We start from the raw sequence: 13410 nt of genomic DNA on the forward strand, positions 1-13410 counted from the left end.
AGAGAAGTAGTCGGTCGCGGCAAGGATAAACCTGTGCCCCTTAGAGGATGGGGGATTTATTGGCCCGACTACATCCATCCCCCACATTTCAAAGGGCCAAGACATGTTGGTTGGATGTAACGGTTCATGGGGTTGGTGTATAAAATTACCATGTATTTGACATTCATGGCATTTCTTTGCGAATTCCATAGAATCAACAAACATTGTAGGCCAATAATAACCCAAATGTTTTAATTGGTAATGGAGCTTTGGTCCAGATTGGTGCGCGCCGCATACTCTAGAGTGAACTTCTTTCAAAGCTTCAATTATTTCACCACCGGCAAGGCAACGTAGCAAAATGCCATCGCAAGAGCGTCGATAGAGTGTATCATTTATACACGTATAGTTAATTGACCTCTTTCGGATCCTAGACCTTTGACTAGAATCCAAGGGCAAATATCCATGGAGCAAATAATCCAGAAAAGGTGTTCTCCAATCACCCATCTCGATTTCACACGTATCTATAGTCATGGCCGAAGTAGATAATATATTCTCTTCCTCAGCAAGTACGGGAAGAACTCTTCGCTCCTCCACATGAACGTCCATAGTTTGACATGGATTTATTGACATGCTGGCAGCTAAGCTTGCCAATGCATCGGCTTTCTCATTTTGGCTTCTTACGACATGCTGAATTTTCAAATCAGCAAACCTAGTCATTAGTTCTTTTGCTTTCTTAAAATAAGGTACAAGCCCTTCTTTCTTTACTGTATATGTTCCCAACAATTGATTGACTATTAATTGGGAGTCTCCATATATAGAGAGTGTGTTTAAGCCCATATTGTGAGCTATCTCAAGCCCAATAATTAGCGCCTCATATTCAGCAGCATTATTTGAGACCGCCGAAGTGAGTGTGAAAGAATATGGGAATATCGCTTCATCAGGTGTGACAAATACAACTCCTGCACCTGCTCCCGACTTTCGGCAAGCGCCATCAAAATACATTTGCCACGTAGGATTAGATACCGTAGTGGTGAAGGCTTCCTCATCTGGTAGATCATCGTCGATGGGAAAGTCGTCAGGTATAGGATGTGCAGCTAGAAAATTAGCCAAAGCTTGACCTTTAACGGCTTTTTGTGGCACAAATACAATATCAAATTGTGAAAGGATCATCGCCCACTTGGCCAATCTACCTGATAATGTCATTTTACTTAAAATATGTCGGAGTGGATCAGCTCTCGATACGAGATGCACGGTGTGTTCTAACATGTAATGACGGAGTTTTTGAGCTGCAAATACAAGTGCTAGGCATATTTTTTCTATATCCGGATAGTTGCACTCTGCCCCCAGCAGGGTGCGGCTTAAGTAATATAGTGAGACCTCTTTCCCTTCATCATTGGTTTGTGCTAATAAAGCGCCTAATGAAGTTGGCATAGCTGCTGTATAGAGGATTAGTGGCCGCCCTTTAATTGGCGCGCACAACACAGGAGGGTTCGTTAAATATTTCTTTATATCATCAAAAGCATTTTGACATGCTTGATCCCATTGGAACGGGACTCCTTTCTTCATGAGCCGAGAGAAAGGCTTGCACCTCCCGGATAAATTTGAGATGAATCTCCTAATATACGCTAAATGGCCTTGGAGGCTCTTTAATTCGTGCAAGTTTGTTGGTCGAGGCATGTCGACAATTGTCTTTATTTTAGTAGGGTCGATCTCAACGCCATGTTTAGTGACCACGAAACCCAGGAATTTCCCTGAGGACACCCCGAAGGCACACTTCATAGGATTCATTTTCAATTTGTGCTTTCTAAGGCGTGTAAACACTTCTTCCAAGTGTTTTAAGTGATCTTTCTCGCGCTTAGACTTTACCACAATATCGTCTATATAGCACTCAACGATTTCATACAATAAGCCATCTAAAATAATGGCCATCGCCCGTTGATACGTGGCACCCGCATTTTTCAATCCAAAGGGCATGACTTTATAACAGAATATGCCTTTAGGTGTACGAAATGCTGTTAACTCTTCATCTTCTGGCGACATTTTTATTTGATTGTAGCCAGAAAAGCCATCCATGAAGGAGAATATTTCATACCCCATAGTGGCGTCAATAAGGATTTCAGAGATCGGAATTGGAAACTCATCTTTTGGACATGCTTTGTTTAAATCTCTAAAATCAACACACACACGTATCTTCCCATTTTTCTTTTTAACGGGTACAATACTAGACACCCATTTCGGGTATTTTACTTCTCGAATAAACCCGGCAGCAATGAGTTTATCGACCTCAGCTTCTATTTGCGGGAGAAGTTCAGGACGATATCTTCTTTGTCCTTGCTTCACCGGAGTGACATCCTTTCGGACGGCCAATTTATGTTCAGCCACCATTGGATCTAAACCTGGCATTTCTTCATAAGACCAAGCAAATATATCTTTATTTGCAGAAAGAAATTTATGGTATTCTTTCTTACTTTCTTTGGATAAACGTTTGCTAATGAAGATTGGACGGGGATCATCGTCCGTGCCAATATTAATTTCTTCCAACTCATCAGTAGTTGGTTGATTTCCGTCTTCCATTTGTGGAGAGGCTTCAGTAGCATCGAGAGGTTCAGTGGAAGTCATATTAACTTCATAGCCTAAACCATATTTCTCTTCTTTCAACACTTCATCTTGATGTAGAGCATTGAGTTGAGCCTGAGACAACAACTTTTCGAAAGGTGCGAGCTGCCCCCGGCCATCACATAAAGACGGGCCAGTAGATATATCATATCCCATCTGTTGCATAATGTAAAGAATTTTGTCGTCATATAAAGAGATAGGTAATGTTTGATCATCTTTATTTAACAAAGTAATTTGTGTAGACCCCTTTATTTTAACGTCTCTTTCACTTTGGGCTTGTTTAATGTTATATTGCACCAAAGGAGGTAAGGGAGTTGGAAATGAAGTACCTCTATTTTGAGAGGGCTTTTTATTTATGATGCGAAATATAGGATCGCCTTTCTTCCTTTGGTTATTTGGTATATACCGATATACCTTTTTGCTTGATGTAGTCTCGCCAACTTCTATCTTGGGGATATTTTCCTCTAATGGTAATGTTGGTTTCGGCTTTGAGACTTTATCAACATGCTCAAAATAGAACTTTGCGTCAGCATAGAAGGTTTCCGCCGTGGTAAATGGCTTCTTATCCGCAAAAATCCTTATTATATCTCCTGAAGGATCTTTGTACTTGATGCATTGATGGAGAGTAGATGGAATAACTTTATTTTCATGTAGCCATGGGCGTCCAATGAGAGCATTATATGAGGTTGCTGCATCAATCACATAAAACTTTACATATGTCGTGAAACTTTCAAACTTTAAAACTAGACATATGGTACCCAATGCTTCTTGGCCTGATTGATTGAAGCCATGGATGACAACATTCGAGTGACATAAATCTCCTTTGGAATATCCAATCTTTTTGAGAGTGCGCATGGGCAACAAGTTTATGGCTGAACCACCATCAATCATTATACGATTAATAGGAAGATCGTCAATTTCACCAAGCATGAAAAGGGGCCTGTTATGTTTTGTATTCCCTAATAACAGATCCTCATCACTGAAGGTAATACTTTGAGCTCGAGCTAATTTTACTTCTGCTTGTGAAACCTCAACCCTATAATCTTCAGGAAATGAAAGTGCGGTAATAAATGCTTTTCGTAAATCAGAAGAGAGACACAAAGCATCATACACAGACAACATTGCTGGTATTTTCTTCAAGTGCGAGATTACATCATATTTGACCGACACATTGGGAACATGGTCAGTTACATCACTCGGAGTTACATTTGGGGGATTTCTTTGTTGAGGAGATGGTCTAGGCAGTTGACGGCCTGATCTAAGCTGAACTTCATCAACTTCTAATGTCTCTTCTTCAGGGAAGTGAAGAGACTTGTCATCATCATCCTCAAACATTCCGATGGGGAAGGCATCGTACTTTTCGAGGGGGTTGGCCTCGCGCTTCTTAATATTTTGGTAGAAGCACGGGCCTTCGCCCTTTTCCATCATTCGTCGTAGAGCAAATCGCCTTGAGAGTTGCTGTCGACGCTCTCCGGATCTTTGGGAACTTGATGGTCCTCCTTTTGGGGAGTGGATCCATCGAAGGAAAGTCTTGCCTTCATGCTGGCACTCAGCTTGCTGTTTTGGATATCCTGAGAAAGACACATTAACATGTTCAGGTTTTGATATCATATATTGATCATAACTTGGCCCTATTTTTGGAGCTGCACGACTCACCAAATCATTTTGAAAGGTGGCGACATTTGACGTTGCCGTTTTCTTCCCTTTCGTCATGTCTTTCTGTTGATCAGCATCTAAGGTGCCTTCATCTATGAGCTTTTGTATTAAGTTCTTGACCACAAAGCAATCTTTCAGTGTATGGCCTAGGATGCGATGGTAGTGGCAGAAATTAGGATCATCAAATTTAGAAGCTTCCTCGGGCCTCTTTGGTTTAGGGAGCTCAATGAGTCCTAATTCCCTCAATCCCATGAACAGATCATCCACTTCTTCAACAGGGAAGGAATATTTCTGATTTTGTCGCTCACTAAGAGTTGGTCTCCTAGGAGCGGGTGCACCTTCTTTGTTTGGCATTCTTGTGGACGTACCCCCAGGTTGGAACTTTCGGGGTGCCATTGTTGCCTCCATAGCTTGCACTTGTTTTGGCTTGGAGGAGGTGGGCTTATCTCGTGGGTTACTTTTGTCCAACAGTGCTTTATTGAATGTCCTTGGCGGACGAGACAGGTGATGCATATAATTTTCTATGTCTGTAGCCTTTGAAGACAACTCTTCAAAAGTTATTGGCCTCACACCTTGCAGGTGAATGGCCATGTCTGGACTCAAGTTGTTCATACACATACGAACCGCTTCGGGTTCGGTGATTGGCTGTGGGCAGTGGAGGCTTAAATTCCTCCATCTATTTATGAAGTCCGCAGCCTTCTCATTTGGCCTTTGCATAGTTTGAGTGAGCTCAGTTATTCCCACCATCCTTTGAGTGCTATAAAAGCGCTCTAAGAAGGCGTCCTGCATTTGTTCCCATGTGCGGACTGAGCCTGGTGCCAACTTGCTATACCATGTGAAAGCTGGACCTGATAATGTTTGCACAAACTGACGTAGGAGGAGAGCTCCATTATGCGTTGTATCTTGGCACGCAGCGAGGAAATGAGCCACATGTTCATGTGGTGACCCAGTCCCATTGAACTTGCTGAATTGCGGCTGGCGATAATTGCTTGGAAATGGTATCATATCTACTTCCGGCGGATAGGGCTTGACATACCCAGGGCGCATGGAGTAATGAGTTTGCATATATTGCGCTTTCACGCCCTCGGAAATCATCCTTTGTATGCTTTCAAGGGTAATTTCAGGTTGAGGGTGGCGATGAGGACCATCCTGATTTGCCGAAGGATGAGGAGGAGGATCATTCTGACTGGTCGATGCATTGGCCCCATTTGTATTATTTCTGGCGTTGGTCACCTGCTCGCGGAGTGCGGCCAACTCTTCTTCTTTTTGCTGCAATGCAGCCATCATTTGATTCATTTGCTCTTGCACGGATTGTCCATCATTGGTGGCAAGGACTTGTTCAGCCTCGCTAGGCTCACTCTCATTATGCGAAGAGTGTGAACCGATATCACTTGGGGCTTGTGGATCTTCCCCGTTTGGTGGGTTTGGATCAGTTGAGCCTGCAGTATCCAATAATTCATTTTCAATATTAGAATGATCATTAAATAGGGGATTATAAGACCCTACATAGATCGCATGATTTTGTAAATTACCAGAACTTGTTTGGCTTCGAGTCACCGGACGATGACCCAATGGAATTTGGTTGCGAGGCTTCTTCCTTTTAAAGTGGGTTGAAGCTGAACAAGCATCGCTTGTGTTGCAATCCTCTTCCTCAACACCCACCGGCATAGACGAAAATACCTCGAAACGATTACTCACAACCCTTTTATGAGGGGGTTGATAAGGCGTTGTTGTCGCACTCCTCAATCTCGGAGCGATTATCCTGATCTCATTTTGGGTGTCGCCAGTGGGTGTTGAAGATGTTTCCCCTTGCACCCTGCTAGAGGTAGAGTTTGTCGGGATTGCTAGCTCTCTTTCTTTTAAGCTAGCACGCTTTGCACGTACATTTGCAGCTTGCTTTGCATATTTCTTTCGCCGTGAGTCCTTCTTTATGAACTCTTGGTACTCAGGTGATTTGGCTAGAGTCTCAGCACGACGCATGATCTCACCCTCAATATTATCCGAGGATGCAGATACTCCAGGTAACAATTTCCTTAAATCTTGGCATATAGTTCTTTCTATGGACGCTTGGAAAGCTTGCCTTGCAGCATTTCGGATCCTGTGATACTCCCTTTTTTGTTGGGCTAGGAGTGAATCACAAACGTGAGCCCTTTGTGCATCGGTCATTGAGTCAAGTTCATTGGAGAAGTCATCCCATGATTTAAGGATGTTGTGTTGCTCTTGGCGGTGTCGCTTTGGGGACACAGAAGCTTGTGCAGAAGGTCGTGATAGCGCCACCTCTGATGATATGGGATCAGAGAGTGTTGCAGCAGGATCCACATATCCTCTCTTTATATCATTAAGGGAGAGGTGAATCCCCTGCCACCGAAGCTCATGCTTTGGCTGATCATAGCTGGGATTGCAGACCATGGTGGGAATGAATTCCGGGGCCTCGGCCCGGAGTCGGCTCTTGGTCGATGAGTCACTCTCGGATGATGATGTAGACTCTACCATCATTATTTCCACCCTATCTTTAGGATTGCTTCTATCGTCATCACTTGTACTAGCATGGAAACCATGGTTGCGTAGCAACTGCTTATGGAGTTTTTGCTTTTCTTCGGTACCTTCCTTTTTAGAGAAAGCTTGACTCATAGCATGAGAAAAGGCTTCATTCCACATCCAGTTCTTTCGCTTTGCAACACCTGGGCAAGCTGGGCAAGCTGGGCAAGTGTGGATTCTTTTTGTCTGTTGATTCTCGATAAAACACAACTGTACGTGTTGATCTTCTATGTCTTCAATGTCACCCGAAGAGTCAGAGCTAGGGTTAGGAGACTGCACGAAATGAAGATTACAACCATACTCATTCTGCAACATCTCTCCGATCATGTATGGCACGACAACATCGGTGGATGCATATTTGATTTGGTCGTCTGTCAGAAGCTCATTGTCCCACTCTTTATAACGGAGTGCAGTACCCTTTCCTTCCACAGACACGCCCAACAACACTTGTGCGAGAGTCGCAAGGCTTGGCACATTGTCCCAATGCTTGCCTGGTATTATAAATGGCACCATGGCTTGCAGCTCTATCTTGTTAGAAAGTTCAACTTGGTGACCTTCCCGTAGCCGATCCAGGTCATTAGCGATTGCAATGCCAACGAAAACATGGTTTTCGTCCGCAAGGAAACTTTTGAGATCATCGGGGATGATGCCGGCGTGGCCGACCTTGAAAAGAAGACACTTCTTGCCAACACATATCTGAATAAGGGCTATTTTCTTGCGGTCCCACTCAAACCACTCGGTATCTAAGCCAACTATGAGGGCCTTAGACTCCTTACTACGGACATCTCGCAGGAAGTGCTCCACCGTTGTGGTTGAGGATGTGACCGTGACCAGGATTTCATTACCACCAACCATGAACATCTTTTCTTGGTCCATGGAGTGAGAGGGGTTGTTGTCAAGATTGGATGACAAATTATTTTTTATTACCCCGGCCTTTCCTTTGCTAATAGAAGCCTTTTCCTTGTTGCTAGGCTGTGGGTTTTGAGGAGAATCCCGCAGCACTATCCCCCTACTTGGAGGTGGAATATTTGTGGTAGGTGCGATCTTTGTTGGAGCTGCCCCCAGTATGCCTGGAGCAAGCTTGGGTGGACAAGCCCCCAACTTGTTAATAGTTGGTGGCGTTGGTGTTGTCATTCCCCCTTTTGCTTTTGCAGTTGATGAGGAGGATGCCATCAGTGAAGTCGACTTGGCAGGCGACGCCCTCTTGGTGCAGACAGGCCACTCCCCAAGTGTGGCAGGGCGGAAGCTCCGCGCCACCTTGGAGCTTGAGGGTTTGGATGAGCTAGCAGCCACAACATTGGTAGGTGCAGCCTTGTTGACAGGTGCGGCCTTGCGCCAGTTGGTGGCACGTTCATTAGAGGCCATCCTTGCCTTGGCAGCAACTCTCCTTGCCCGTCGCTTAGCAGCTTTGGACGTCACAGGAGTGAAGCCCTCCTCGGGCTTGGAGTCAACTTCTTGGTCTTGAGCAACCACAGCTGGAGAGGCAGCTGTGGTGTCGAGCGAACTTGCGTTGTTGGAGACAGCAGGACCCATGGGCACATCGACCCAAAGGGAGCCAATGCGGATGGTGACGAACTCTTGCACACGTCCAGCCATACCTTCATATATAAGAAAACCATATATGAGTCTTCTTGAATGCAAATATCTATGCATAAAACTTCATTTGACATTTTAGGTCAAAGCCATATGATGCAAACATGATGGAACTCAAAGATGAGGTGAGAAGTAGGTCCCACCGAGCGTGCCAGAATCTGGTGGCGGGAAAACGGGCGGCTAACGACCCGCCTCCACGTCAGCAGAGACAAATTTAATTTTGGTGAATTTAGACGGGACAAATATAAAAGAACAGGTAATGCGAGTCCATACTTCCATAATTCTTATATTTTCATAAAAATTATGTTAATTACATCTCCGAAGAGAAAACCCCTGATTAAGAGTTCCAACATGATTACATGATAAATAAAGATTACATCATATGGCTTCCTATTACAAACTACAAAAGAAAACAAATTCTTCAGTCTTGTAGTTGCCGATGGATGAATATGAATTTCTCGATGAACTACTTCACTTTTTTTTTAAATATATGAGTGGCGGATAGCTTGTTTGGGTCTTTTAGTTGGGTACGCATGTATTTAACTCATGCGTATTTTGAGTGTATATCATGTTATTTATTTGGACCATGACATAAAGCTGGGTCTTAATTACTAACCCGGCATATGATTTCTGCTTAGTTGATTGGACATGGATGCCTTGCATGCATTTTGACATATGCTAATGTCGACGGAGGGACATTAATTTACTTGGTTCATTATTATATCACGTATACATGGACGTGATTTATCTTAGAGACTAAATTTGATATAGTCTCGTGCGAGACCATGGATTAACATATTTTGACATATACGATGCACTCATCATATATAGGGTGCGATATTTCGTTTGGGCTTAAGCTAGGACGACGTTTATTTTACTATGGCCGAGGTTGCGTCACCGGCCTCGGCCAGGGTCTATGTAATTATATATATTATTTCATCAAGGTCAGCGTGCGTACTAATAGCATGGTGTTTGACCGTGGATCAGCACGTGCAATCTCATTTATTTAAATTTGATTTGGTTTGGTTTTTGATTTATCAGCTAATTAGGCACAATCATATATGAATGTTGTCTAACTGAGATGCAATATTTGACGTGCCCATATGGTGCACGGTATTTATAGAGAGTCTATGCTTGGCATGTATGACTGGTTTCGGGAAACTATGACAAATATTATTTATTTTAGCCAGAACGCCGCAGCAAGTTAATTAGCATCTGGGTGATGGACGTGGCATGGACGCATGGGATTTGGCATGGAAGGACTAATTTTATTTGATTCATTTTTGTGACACAGCAGGATCTAGGTTCAAGGATGAAGACCACCTAAGCACATAAGGGGATATTAATTTATTTATTAACTTTGGATAGTACGGCGACTATTAGGATGACGATCATTTGATTTTAATTTATTTTATCTTTACAAATTTATCAGGTATATGAATCAGCTTGGCACTTTTCTGTTCATGTGGCTTGTGCTATGGTTTGATGCCGAGACTTGCTAGCGGCGTGCAGATGTATGGACTAAATATGCAATGCATGGCTGGATCGATATATAGGTATATGTGCACATATATATATATGCTGGCTAGTCAATCGATGACGCACTCCAGGCACATGCAAGCTAGTTAGTTCACAAAGTATAGCTGTTCTAATATACATCACATGTACATGTAGACGCTGGTTAGCTACTTATGCAATGCAAAGAAGACAACTGTCTAGAGGACTGCATATACACATATACTGCATATGGGCAGCGCTTTGCATGGAGTTTGCATCTATCTCTGTGTCTTTCCGAGCAAAGGTTCCTGTTGATTTGAACCCATGCACAGATTGACTGCAGAAGATGACGATCTTTGCATGTTTGAGGTTTTAGCTCTTGTTCTAGAGAACAATGCTCTTCCCTGTCCGGTTTGCACGACAAATCCGGCATGGGGTCTTGAGACATCTCATAGCAACTTGCCCGATGGAGCCAAGCCGCATCTGAGGTCTTGATCTTGGAGACGATAGCTCTTGTTCACGAGAACAAGGCTCTTCCCTATCCAGTTTGCATAACAAATCTGGCTTGGGGCCTTGGATCATCTCATGGCAACTTGCTCAAGAGAGCAAGGTTGCGCACGAGGTCTTGATCATGGTGTTGATGAAGTTGTTGCCGGACGCCGCCGTGGAGCCGTGAAGATGAAGACGTAGAAGAGGATCAGCAGAACGCCATGAAACGCCGCTCACCTTCTTCGGGATGCCGGCGGACGGACGACGCAGCGGCTTCTTGCGAGGGGCCGACGGACGGACGTAGCAGCTCCTTGCGAAGGGGCCGCTGATGTGTGCTTCGACGACGCCGGAGGGCAGCAGCACGACGGTGAACTTCCGGCGGGCGGTTAGCGCAGCCTGACGGCACTATGTGTTGAGTGATGCAGCGAGGCAGCCTGGAGGCGATATGCAGATGGAGCGGGGGCAGCCTGGAGGCGATATGCAGATGGAGCCAGGCTTCTCTCTACTACTGGCCATGTATTTATAGGCCTAAAGCAAGAGCAGTTCCGTGGTGTTTTGGCGCTCTTTCCTTTGATTAACCGGTGCCGGCGCCAAAGTTTGAATCAACGGGAGCGGAGATCGTGCAGTCGTGCGCGAGCGGTGTCGACCAGACGCAGCCCTGTTTGAACGTGTAAGGCGCGCAACTGTGAACTCTTGACCCCCTTGCCTGACAACTGGTTTTTGGGCCGTTTATTAATTCTTTAATCAAAGTAATTATGGAGAACGTACAGTCGACATCTTCTTGTGTGGGCTGGGCCGCATGCACGTACGTGTGTTACGTATATGTGCTGGCTAGCTAGTTTGTCAATTGTGTACAGATACGTATCGTATATACACACGTACGCTCATGGCCATAATTTAATTAACCCAACGTGTGTGCGTGTCCAAACGCATTTGCTTCTATATATATGTTTTTATTTCCTTGGAATGTAGATAAACAATATACATCTCTCCTCCTTTTGTGAATGAACAATATATGGTATATAAATATATACGACGGGTATATATTTGCATAGGCTTTCATCTTTGTCATGCGTCTCTTTTAGATATATTAATTTCATTCTTTTCAATTATGTTTTATTTTATGATTTCTGTATATGGCATATAACCATCTGAATTATTTATTATTTTATCTCTCATGGCATAAATATTCACATGTATTTAGGTAGGCCAAAATTTGTGCCAACACTTTTCCCTTCTATGACTACTTTTAGCCTTCCTTTTGTCTTGTTGTCCCTTGCATAGAAGACTTGCATAACATCTATTACAAGGATGAAGGGGTCATCTTTGTATGCGGTCTTAGTGAGATCAACGATAGTGAACCCTTCACTGTCAGTATTCATTTCCTCGAGCCGGATCCACTGGCAGCAAAAAAGAGCTGCCTTCAATGGACCATAGGCTAGCTCTCATATCTCCTCTATGAAACCATAGTATGTCGCATGTACGTTGTTGTTTTCGTCGTGAGCATCAAAACGAACACCACAATTTTGGTATGTGCTCTTTCCATCTTGCTTTTTTGTGTAAAATGTGAATCCATTGATCTCATACCCTTGGTACTTAAGATATGTACTCGAAGGTCCTTTGGCTAAGGCATCCAGTTGATTACCCAACTTTATTTCAAGCAAGCGACGTCGCAACTAGTTGACAAATTCCTCCTTATGTTTTTTTATCTAGCCAAGCCTGTGATCTGTTCGGATACAGAGTTTGCAGCGATTGCCTGTGCTCATTAATGTATGGCATCACACACTCGGCTTGCTAGAGAACAGCGAACTGTGCCTGCCTGAAAGAAATAGGGTCATCTACTGTAACAGATTTCTCCCCAATCGTTCCTTTGCCACATAGTCTTCTCTCATGACGAGATTCTAGAACTCTGACCCTTTTAATGTCCAGATAATATGTGCATAACTCAATGGCCTCCTCCATTGACCATCCTTCAACCATGCCCCCTTCTGGCCTGAATCTGTTCCTAACATACCTCCTGAAAACTTTCATCCATCTTTTGAAAGGGAACATCTGATGCAGGTACATTGGGCCAAAGGCTCTAATTTGGTCAACAAGATGAATGAGCAGATGCAATGAGATATCAAAGTAAGTCGACGGGAAATGCATCTCAAGCCTAACAAGAGTTTTGGCTATGTCCCGCTACAGCTGCTCTAGCGTGGACACATCAATAACCTTTTTTGAGAACGCGTTGAAGAACGAGCAAAGCTTTATGATTGGGGCGCGGACCTTTGGGGGTAGGATACCACATAGGACAACAGGAAGCAGCTAAGTCATAATGACATGACAGTCATGGGCCTTCATAGGGCCATAGTTGAACTTGAGTTCTCTCATGTTCACTAGCATCTTCGGGTTCGCACAGTAGCCCATCGGGACTTTGAGTTCATTGAAGAAAGAAATAAGCGCATGCTTTTCTTCCTTCTTCAATGTCCATGACACAACCAGAAGTTCGAACTAGCCATTCTCTAGCTTCACGGGATGCAGCTCCATCCTGATTCCCAAGTGTTGCATGTCCAGGCGTGTGGCTAGTGAATCCTTCGATGCCCCCCGGTGTCTATCAAGGTGTTAAGAGTGTTAGCGCACACGTTTTTAGTGATGTGCATGGGATCAAGACAGTGGCGTACACTCAGAAATGGCTAGTACGATAGTTTCTAGAAAACTATTTTTTTCCAAACACTCCCATCAGGCGCTGCTACTGCATTGTCCCCCTTCACAAGGACAACCTCCAGTTTATTGAGTTCTCGAAGTATCGCAGGCCCGTCTCGATATTTTAGAGCTAAGTGTTTCTCAATAGTACCGTTGCAATCTTTTCTGTTCCTGCGGTAAGGGTGATCCTTAGGTAGGAATCTACGATATCCCATATAAACTATCTTTGAGTTATTTGGCATATTTACTGCATCAGTGTCGTCCAAGCACTTGACACATCCAGTATAGCCTTTTGTCTTCTCTCCGGACAATGAACCTCGACCTGGCAGGTCGGTGATTGTAGCGATAAGTACTCCC

The 13410-nt window shown here is 44.0% G+C and overlaps 1 protein-coding gene across 1 annotated transcript; it reads right to left on the reverse strand.

Annotated features, from left to right (window-relative positions):
* Positions 1–406: 406 nt before the first annotated feature.
* Positions 407–4020, reverse strand: LOC136530976 (uncharacterized). The gene is made up of 4 exons (XM_066523680.1): positions 3010–4020; positions 1974–2751; positions 1003–1169; positions 407–418 (listed from the first exon to the last, which is right to left on the reverse strand). The coding sequence occupies exons 1-4, from the start codon at positions 4018–4020 to the stop codon at positions 407–409; spliced, it is 1968 nt and encodes a 655-aa protein (XP_066379777.1).
* Positions 4021–13410: the final 9390 nt, after the last annotated feature.

This window comes from Miscanthus floridulus, unplaced genomic scaffold, assembly GCF_019320115.1.
Source record: "Miscanthus floridulus cultivar M001 unplaced genomic scaffold, ASM1932011v1 fs_243_1_2, whole genome shotgun sequence".
Lineage (NCBI taxonomy): Eukaryota > Viridiplantae > Streptophyta > Magnoliopsida > Poales > Poaceae > Miscanthus > Miscanthus floridulus.